The sequence below is a fragment of the Homalodisca vitripennis genome, chromosome 6, assembly GCF_021130785.1.
Source record: "Homalodisca vitripennis isolate AUS2020 chromosome 6, UT_GWSS_2.1, whole genome shotgun sequence".
NCBI lineage: Eukaryota > Metazoa > Arthropoda > Insecta > Hemiptera > Cicadellidae > Homalodisca > Homalodisca vitripennis.
This window is the reverse complement of record NC_060212.1, coordinates 141,698,018-141,708,820: the sequence shown is the minus strand read 5'-3', so window position 1 is coordinate 141,708,820 and position 10,803 is coordinate 141,698,018. Positions and strand designations below refer to the sequence as shown.

The 10,803-nt window shown below is 31.8% G+C and overlaps 1 protein-coding gene across 3 annotated transcripts; it reads right to left on the bottom strand.

The window, feature by feature from the left end:
* Nucleotides 1–3,773: 3,773 nt before the first annotated feature.
* LOC124364955 lies at nt 3,774–10,594 on the bottom strand. Of its 3 annotated transcripts, none has more exons than XR_006922681.1 (5): nt 10,453–10,594; nt 9,283–9,416; nt 6,256–6,414; nt 5,044–5,183; nt 3,774–3,998 (listed from the first exon to the last, which is right to left on the bottom strand). XR_006922681.1 is itself a non-coding variant. In XM_046820801.1 (5 exons), the coding sequence occupies exons 4-5, from the start codon at nt 5,162–5,164 to the stop codon at nt 3,912–3,914; spliced, it is 180 nt and encodes a 59-aa protein (XP_046676757.1). In that variant the 5' UTR covers nt 5,165–5,183; nt 6,256–6,414; nt 9,283–9,416; nt 10,453–10,593; the 3' UTR covers nt 3,774–3,911. The 3 variants fall into 3 exon arrangements, 1 of the variants encoding a protein (XP_046676757.1); XR_006922682.1 differs by having other exon boundaries at nt 5,072–5,183; XM_046820801.1 differs by having other exon boundaries at nt 5,072–5,183; nt 10,453–10,593.
* Between the last annotated feature and the right edge of the window lie 209 nt (nt 10,595–10,803).

Here is a 10,803-nt window from a genome sequence, read left to right as displayed (position 1 = left end):
TAGTTGTTCACGAGAATAAGAGAAACAGTGTTAGACAAAATTTTCAGTTGTAAACATTACCAAGATTTCACTGTCTTTTATGAACAGATTTTGCATATATTCCTGTTACAAATGATGCAGCTTGTTAAAAGTACTTGAAACAGTTCTTGGAATAAAAATTGATTATTCGTGTTCACATTATGTGTCAGCAACTGTGCAAGTTTTATCTCAACCTTACTCACCAGTGTAAACATAGCTTTAAGGTTGATTTCACATAAATAAAAAATCAGGCATGGTACACATTCATAGTTTTTGCCTTTTGTGTTTTAGGTTTTTAATGTTTATTAGTATATTTTTTTATTGTTTTCTCTTAAGAGCCGTGTATAGTGGAGAGACCTCATGTTTTAACCCCGTAAGAACAAATTTAAAACTTCATTGAATTAATATTGTCATCTGGTACTGTATAAAATCATAGACTAAAATTACCTATTATGGATGGTATTGAGTGAAATAGGCAGAGTAAACCTTTGCTTTTCATTCTTACTTAGGCCAGGTTAAAACAAAATCAGATGTCGACAAGATTATCTTTGCCTTTGTTGTTAAATAAAAAAATAAGAGTTTATTTGCCAACAAGCGTGTATTTAGATAAATCAGACAGCCCGAATCTTGGAAAGGAAATCCAGGCTACTGTTAAGTTCAATAACAATGGAAAAAATCACATTATTCATTAGCCTGCTATTGATTTATAGTGTAATCAATAAATCCTAATGTTTGTATCAAGCTGAGAAGAAGTGAATGTTACGAAACTTTTATGACTCTAAAGAATTCAAGCTGAACACTACCAAACTGAAGATTACTGCTAAATTTAACCATACTTATGTAAATCGATGTTACGGAGAGATTGCAAGAACTGCAACCAAGAGAGCTCGATATGACTCCAAGGTAAGGAATTGGGAGATATGAAACATGCATGCTTATGGTTTTTAGGAAAGTGGTGTGAGATAACTGGACGATGGCTATTAGAGGTCTATTTATGAAGAAACATCCCTTTATGAAGAGATAAAAGGATTGACTTTTGAACCAACCTTTCGAGGAAACCTTGTGTGCTTTTACTTAACTAACTCAGATACTTGTGGGCCGCAGGAGCTTCAATTTTACAATTTAGAGATGGTTGAGGCTTCAGCTAAAGATAGGTACAAGTCAGTTGAATCACAAAGAATGAGAGATATCTCTTGATGGTCAGTTTTTCATATCCGAAGCATCTGATCAGATTTTGGGTTTGAGTAGCAGGATGAAGTCTAACATTGTATGCAACAACAAACTAAAACCCCAGACACCAGAATGCCTTGTTGCATATTCTATATTGCATATCAAAGTTTATTCAGGATAGCACAATAAGGGGATTGCATTTATTATTGTTTATTGTTAGGTAGACTCTAGTAACAAGACTCCAAAGGCTTGTTCTTTTTTGGGCATAAAAAGCGTAGATAGATTACCAGATTAATAAATTGGATTTTATTTTTATTTCAGACTAATACTAATATTTTTATTTCAGACATTTTTCTTGATTTTTTCAGGCAAAATTGTCTTGACTATAACAGTATTAAAATGTTACGTCTTAAAATTGCTTTGGCTACTGAATACTACACAAACACACACAGTAAGGTAATATTATTGTTGTAAAAAAGGTTTTCTGCGATCTCTGCACATATTTCCCAGTTTAATAAGCGAGTATGCCCTATAATATTGCTTTGTACAGATGTTCCTTTTGTACATTACTATTGTAATGTTATCAAAACAGGTTACCATTTTTTGCTTTGAAGATCACTGAAAGTCACGCCTCAGCAGTAGACACTTTCTCTTGTAATCATCAAAATTTTATACTTCTTCGAGTATTCAGAAGATTCAAGACAAGTTCTGGCATTTTCCTGGGGTCGGGTTTGTAAATTCCAAACACCGCAATATACTACTGCATATATGGCCTATCATTATTTAAACTTTGACTGAATCTACTTGTAACTTTGTTCAAGTAAGTATTAGCTTTTTAACTAACTTTAAAACTTGCTACTTATTGTTTTTTGATCAGTATTCATGACCATATTTTGACCACTACATAAATTTATAAATAAAACAAACTTTTTAAAACCATTTGACTTTATCAGTAATAGAATATAGTAAATTATTCTTTTTGAAGTTAGGATTTTCTTCAGGACCAACACATTATATAGTCTAGTTTTGTGGCTGTGTAACGCGCAGTCAGTGGTTGCCATAATTGGCTTTGAAAGAAATATCATACTTATTTGTTTCTTTTACTACTATAAATAGCTCTTTTATTATAATTTTATGGAATGTAATACGTTTACTATTTTGTATTTGTGCTGGTAAAAAGTGTTACAGGACAGTTAATTTATTTCATAAAATTCCTCACTCATTAAAAATAAATCTAAATTTACAAAAATATCATTGTGACATAATTTATAAATATTTTTTTAAATCAATATTAGGCAAAACATAATTTAAAAAGAAGAAAACATTTTAATGTACCAGGTATATTTTTTAAAGCAGAAACTAAACATTATCTAGCCTTGGAATAGAACTCCTGAGGACTAGAGTTTTTGGTTTGATCGTTCTGTTAATTTTAAAGATTTTGTACTTGAAAAATGCGGGAATTGTAGATGAATTTCATTATTGAAGTTGGCTGGACATCCTGTTATTTTCCCTTCATATGCCCCGTTGTGCATACTAAAGTGTATGTTCTCCTGCGAATGTGGACTATTGGTCAGTGTGGACCTCTGGAGCCCTTCCTGGAACTCTCTCTGGTCTTGTCTCCCTCTGTGCGCTTGGTCCAGGGACTCCTCTTGTGATGGTGCTTGGGAAAGACAACTTCTCTTGGTGAGTGACTTCTTTGGCATATTCCATGAAATTTCCTATTCTCAAATTGTCGGAAGCTGGAGAGACCACGACTGGTCCTCTGAATGTTAAAAAAAATAATTATCAAATAATTGATTTATTCATTTGATTTCTTTTCTCTACACGACAATAACGGTTTAAGTATTTTAAGTACTCTTCACCTGCGTAGCTTTCAGTTACAGCAGGGAACGAGTTCGGGCAACATCGCTCAGTCCTCGTTGACTGCTCCAAAGTCAAATAGGTTCTTCCCTTAACTGTACTCTCTGGTGGTCCCTACTACCAGAGGGTCTACATTCTTCATTTGTCTGTAGAGAATTGTTTCATTAATAACTAAGTATGTACAGCACAGGTTACCAGACTATAACATCTATAATGTGATCAGCTACAGCTTATAACAGTCTGCATTATCTGGTAAAGCAGATTTTTATCATAAGTTGAAAGCCAATTGAGTCAAAATAAAGGATAACATCTCACCCAACATAACATTAAAATATTTTACTCATTCTTAAAGGAAATAATAAAAATAATATATAAATAATCAGTCAAATATACAGTATATTAATATTTATTACTTTGTTATCTGTTTAATATTATTGAAGCGTATTTTATAATTTTATACATTTGATGCTTGTATATTTTGTGAATTTTTAGAGGTATTTGTATTTGATAAATTTATTATTGAATTGTTAGTAGGTATTAACTGTTTATATACTTTATTTCGTAATCATACAATATGTAAGAAAGGAATGAGTTTGTCTGTATAAAAATAGTATTGAAGGGCCGCTGTTTGATTCGATAGTGTTATTTCATTCCTATTCTGTCAGCCATCTATATCATACCAACTTGTAAAATGTTCATCCATCAATAAATAAATTACACCATGATTTTTGTTTTCATAGTTATATTACATTAAAACATCATATCAATAGTACTCAACATTTAAAATAATTACAGCCTATCTTATATTACAATAACAACAATATAACTTTGTAAGGTTTGGTGTCATAGAATCACATCACTTCTCAAACTGTGGTCTCATTTCCATTTCCGTTGTCTGAGTAGAAGTCCCTTCTGTGCTCCAGAGTTTTCAGGTTTTTCGCCTTGTCCACCTGTAACCAACACAACTCATGTTAGATATTAGGGAGCTGGAAAGTTGCCGTATTAACTGCAATGTAACTAAATTAAAATTCTGATTTGCATTCAGATGATAAAAGCGTTATATAAATATCTGTTAAAACATACAAATTATTATTATTTTTCTAAAAATGAACACAATATGTTGTGTTGAAAACATGTTGTTTTAAGGTTGCTCTGTCTCTTGAAAGGATGTTATCCTTCTCAATAAAATCTTTCTTCTACTAAGTGTGTATGATACAAAGTGGCCGTGAACAGAGAAAATAACAACAGAAAATATCAACTAGATCTAAGTGTAGACACTAAAGAATAGTATGTTTCTGTTAATGAAGGATGGCTGGATATATAGTTAAAAATCTACATGTAATAAAACAAGCATTATTTTAAGTAATTTTATTGAATAACTGCACTACTCTAGAACTGTTGTTTTCTTCATCAACACCAACATTTGGATAAATATAGAAATGTGTTGAAGTTACACAAAATACAGAGAAAATCAAACTGAACATACAAAATATCAACTGCTGATAAACCAATTTGCATGTTTTGGAGTCCAACAGAATACTACTGGTTTGATAACCTTTTTTGAACATTTATTCAATCTCTCCTTTAGAAGCACTTAATTAAAAGTTCAGGGTCAAATTGAGCAAATGACTTTCCAATCTCTATAACTTTTACATGATAGTGCAGCTTCAATGTGCGAGATCAAAATTAAAGAAATATTTCACCACTCTTCAAAAATCTACCATCCACCACATTTTTTAAATTGTAACATCAAGCTCACCAGTGTGTTAACAATTGCAGAAATATAGGTAACATCCTAGAAAATTACTGCTTCAGTACCACACGAGACACACGAGTTGATGTTGAAAGCAACTAAAACGAGCAAAATAAAATGCCACCAGTGAGAATACTTGAACCAAAGAAGAAGGAAGAGACACAAGACAAGAAGAGAGAAGTGCGAGGCGCCCAAGCCCAAGAAGCTGCTGCGCTCTAGGGAAAGAAAACTTCACTACTCACAGTCCGTCTGCTAGGGGTCAGTCCCCACCTTGATAGTCACTCGACCATCATCTTCCTCCATCTCGGCCATAGGAGCCAGTCTTGTCCTCTCTTCGTCCGTAGATGACTCCTTCGACAACATCCGCTTCTTCAGTTTTATCCTGCAAAAATTTTTAGAATTCTACATAAAAATCTATAACTCTTCAATCTTTGGATCAAGGCAGTGACTCACTTTTTGTCTGATGTTATAATTCATATTTGTCGACTTAGTGCATGTTGAACTTGGCATTTCATAAGAATATGTGACAATGCACATGTCAAGCACAGTGTGAAAACAAGGTTCATTCAAATAATTATGTTAATGACAGTGATATGTTAATAATATGTCCTATTTACATAAGAGAGGAGTGTCTCATTTCCTGTACATTATTTTGTCTTTATTTTAATTTTTAAAACATTAAGTATTATTTTGAATCTTCGGAGCAGATATAGTAGGACACCATTATCAAGAAAGTAGCCAGGAAAAAATTTGGGGAGAGTTCAGACAACTGATATTTTCCTGTAGTGGACAGAGAGTAAGGCCCTATTTTGTTCCTTAAAAAGTTCTTGACCTGTTTCTTTGTTGAGAACGATCTTTCAGCAGTACATGTCAGTAAAACTGAATTATTTAAATAATAATAATCGTTTACTAAAAAAAGTAATTTAAAAGATTGAAAATTTGGAGGGCCCAGATCCCTTGGATTTCCTCACTGGCTACATACTTGACCATTAGATCTTTTGCCTAAGGATTGGCTTACCCTACTTTTAAATTAAATTTTAACATGCTTTTACAGGCATAAGTTTTTATAAAACTTTACATTGTCTCTGGGAGAATTATTTTGGATTGAACAGTTTAAGTGCAAACGTTGTTGTTTTCAAAATATTTCGTTATTTTAACATTGGAGATAGCTTCTATTTTTATGTCAGCTGTAACTACATGAAAAATGCATTATTTTAATTTTCCACAGTGGTGACTCTTGTCTAATTTGTATACCAATATAAAGGCATCTACAAATGCTTTTGCAGTATACAGTCTATACTCTAAATCCTAATTTTGTCTAGTCCTCAAAAAGTGTTATAACCTGTGGACAGATAACAAAGCCTTTTAATAAAAATTTACAAAAGAAATTTATTTAATGCTTTTTTTCATAATACACTTATTTACATGAAAGTTACATTGTTTTTCATACTTACGAACTTCTCTTCCTTTCATTCTTGTTGCTGTTTACTTGTTTCCAAATCCCAGTCTTTGGAACTTCCTCCGATATGTTGATTGAAGTGAGGGGGAATCTTCATTATATTTCCATTGGCTAGAGGAATCTGTAGATTATCTTCCATCCCTTGTTTTTCCTCCTAAAACAATTGAAGTTCATAAAAATGAACAGTTCTGAGAGTTAAAAAATATTAAAAGATGAAATGAGTTGATTTATTTATAAACTTTAGTGCTTTGAAGAAAAGTTGAGCCACGTTCTTTAATATTACTTCTTAATTTAGTGTAAATAGAATGAATAATGAAACTACGTTAAGGGTAAGAAATACAATAGACAATTGCATGAAAAGTCTGTCATGAGAGGTTAAACTTTTCTGACAGCCATTTTATTAGCAGAATCACTTTTGAGCATTGTACTAAAGATGCTTTTTTTAAATAACGAAACATAGAAATATAAAATAACACATAACATATATGTATATCACTGGTATAAAAATGTACAATTTTTGTTTTAAAAAAAAAGTAAATGATTAAATATTGAAATAAACTGAAAATAATGAAAAAACTGGAGAAAAATATGCTTTAAGATTTATTAGTTTTGAAAAAACTAAATCTGAGATAGATATTAGCTAGTGAATGTTAGCTAGTTTCTGAAGAACATTACTTAAGTTACATTATGTAAAATCAGATCCAGTTTACTGTGAAGGAGAACTGTTGGAGTGGGTGGAGCTCCCTTAGTGTTCAAGGCTACTTCCACTACCTGCTTTGACTGGGAGATGCTGGAACTGAGCTTGCCTCCACTTCTTACATGACTGAGAGATAAAGCCCACTCATAATGGCTTATGCGATTAATATCATGACATGAAGCAGCCCCTACCATCGACCTTACCCTCCCTAAAACTCTTGTCACTCTGGAAGCAACCGCAAAGGTCCTTTTAAGGCTAAGTGCAATAAGATGTTTTCTCAGCTTCTCGTCCTGAATTCATAATCGCCTAAATTCAGAAAATATAATTCATCATGAACATCAGTATGGCACCCGTTTTAAAGGACAATCTGCAATTTCCTCTTCACAAAATTAACATTATTTGAAAGCTCTCCAAATTATATGGGAATTAAATTTTACAACAAATTACCTCTCTACATGTAAAGCAGCTAACAGTGTTCAGTTTTAAAAAATCAGTGAAAAGCTTACTAATTAATAAGGCCTATTATAATATTTCTGAATTCTTGCAGGACAATCTGCAGCTTGTGTAGTTTTAGTGAATTTGACAAATACATTGTTAATGTATGAAATGTTGTTACAAACTGTTTTTACCATTATATGTATGTATTATTGGCAAGCAACCTGTTCACACAACATGTATAGTTGTATAACTGTGGATGTTATGTTGCAATAAACTTTCTTGATTCTTGATTCCTGAGTGAAAAAATGTAAAAAGAAAAGTACTATAGATAAAAATGTAATAATGTGAAAAGTCTTGTCGAATTTCAAACGTTGATGACATTGCATTGTCAACAAAGAAGAATTATGTCTAACATAACCGTATAAGGTTCCTAATTGTTCTTCATTTAAGTTTATATTTTGCTTTACATTAAACACAAGAGTGAGCACGTATTTACTAATAAGACAGATGTCAATGATCACTGGCCATTTAGCTGGTGAATACCACAAATTGGGTTAAGAACTGGCTGTACTGAATTGTACGTAAGTTTACAAAGTATTCAGAAATTCTTTACTTATGAATTCTTTTCTTTATTCTTCTATTCTGTGGTGGAAGTACATTACTACTATTCCGCATGTTCTATAACCAATCAATACATAACTCGTGTCGTAGTAAAGGTGTTAAACAAACAGAACAACAGTGAAACATCAACAATGAACAATGTAGAACAATGATGTGTATGTGTGTGCGTTTTGTCATTATGTGTAGAACAATAAAAAACATCCAAATACTGTTTCGCCGTTGTCTTTGGTTGTAGAATTAAAAAAATGTCTCGTTTTTAAAAAAGGCCTGGGGGTAAAACATATTCAAATTCTTTCTTTTAAACTGTATTCTTTATCAAGAATACAGTTTAAAAGAAGGTAAAAGACAATGGCCAAAAACAATAGTGTGAAAATGTTTGAGAGGTGAAAATTGTTCTAATGGGAGTAAAATCAAGAGGGTTACCAGCAAAGTTAGCTCTAAAGAAAAGAAAAAAAGATGTTATAGCTTTCTTTTAGAGTTCTACCTATGTATAATTTATTTTACTGGTAAAAAAATACAATGAATGCAATATACAGTGTATGTTATTAACTTCTAAAGTATGTTGATTTATGTATTTAAATACCAGGTATACATCAAATGGATGTTCTCCAATATCTATTTGTAAATTTCCAATGTTAGACATGAAGCTCACCTTTATGAGAAATTATTTTTGTATGTTCATTTATGACAAGAATATGAAAAAACCCCTCATTACACTTAGTTTTGAAAGGACCTCTGTGCTACTTCTGGAGTCACAAGATATTCAGGATGGGTAAAGTAGTGGGTACAGACCACCTGCTGTTGAGGAGAGACAACAGGCACTATATCTTAGTCATAACACCTTGGAAGAAGTGGAGACTAGCTCTGTTCCAGGCTCTTCCAGTCAAAGTGGACGGAGGAGACAGGGTGAGATAATACTTCCTCAAGGAAGCCTTTAACATCAAGGGAGCTCCACCCATTATAACAGTCATCTTCTGCTGTAAACTAGACACAATTGATCAGCTCTTTTATCCTAATATCTCGACATTTGTGGTTACTGATGTGCCGATTCCTGGATATCCATTGGGGTTTAAGTAACATATCAGTTATTCTTGTAACCAGGTTTCTACTATGATTATTATATGAGTAATGGAGACAAGAAAAACCAACGAAGTAATAAACGTATTCTCTGCACAAGCAAGGTCCTTGCATTTGCCTTTGCTGTCTATGGATGATTTTTAAGAATAATATTAAAATCCATAAATTTAGAGAAAACTTATTTCTTACCTCTGGACCCAACTCTTGCTCATCTTCCTCTGTCCTCTTGATGGTCTCTGGCATCACATCATCCAGGATCTTTAGCTCTCTTTGAGTGAATAACAAAAGTCCAACGACTTTCTGATACCAATCATCACCACCAGCTGTTTAGAAGAAAAGTCTTATGTAGAAACCAAAAACAAGAACACAATGTTGTTTTTGAAACTTTTTGAGACCACCATGCTTGCGCCAGTAGCAGGACCAAGTTTTTAAGAGGAAGTTCCCTCCCTCACTTAATTTTCTTATAATATTGATAGCCTACATTATAGTCAAATTTCTTCACATTTATTTTATCTAACCAATAGTGAAATAAAAGAAAGTTCCAAAATATATTATCTTGCAACATAAAATGACACCAATTCTCTTTCAAAACTCCTTTCATTAAGTTCCTCAGATTTTTTGTTATATAGCTGAAAGTAAATTATACTCCAAAAGTTTATTAGGAACCCTGGTTCTGATGATGATGACTTTGAGGCTACTTGAAAATATTTACTCTATATGAACTTAGGTCGATTTTAGGTTTTTTTGTATATGTAGTTTGAACCAATAGATATAAAATAAACAGTTATTTAACTATTTTAAAAATATTTAAAAGTTATTGTATGGATTCTGATCTACCCTGTTTAATTTATTGATAACTTAGTAATTATACTATTATCAGTTTGTAAATTAACCTATTAGCCCTTTGGTTGAGGGATTGAATTACAAAATTACAAAATTTCTTACCCAATTATGTCGAACATGTTTTCTTGTGTAAAAGAAATCATATTTAGTTTTTTTTATAAATTTTGAGAGCTTGTTATTACTTGTTTAGAAATAAAAGCAATAATATTTCATGTTACTTAGTTTTGTAGACATACAAATTTCTCATGCGTTAATTATTGATGCAAAATGTTGTTTTCATTCTAATACATATCAACAAATAACATGAATGCACAAAAAAAAACAGTTGAAAATACAACAAACTTTATGTACTCATCACAAAAGTAATATTTTTTATTTAGATATAATATCTATTATTGTAGTAATACATGTATAAACACAATTATTTTGGAAGTTTACTTAACCTCAATTGTGTTCATTATTATGAAATTGTGTAACAAAATAATATTTTGCATGTTATCATACAAATAATCTTACCATAAGAGGAAAGAGTATTGACGTTTGGCTGAATGACTTGATGAGCCAAAGCATGACAAGACAAGCAAACTGTATGATCCGTGAAACAAATGAACTCTCCGTATTGGAACCTACACATAGAAATCATCATCAACACACATTTGTATCAATTAACTGAAACTGAACATAAATTTTAGTCATAAATCATCTTTATTGCACAATTAACATTCATAAGGTGCATTTATCTGTTCCATCTTTCCAATATAGCTTGGAGAACTATACTAACAATATAAATCGAATTCAATAGTGTAGCGTTTTTAAAGCTACGTTGGTTGATTTTTTTATTAAAAACTTAAATTAAATTTATAGAAA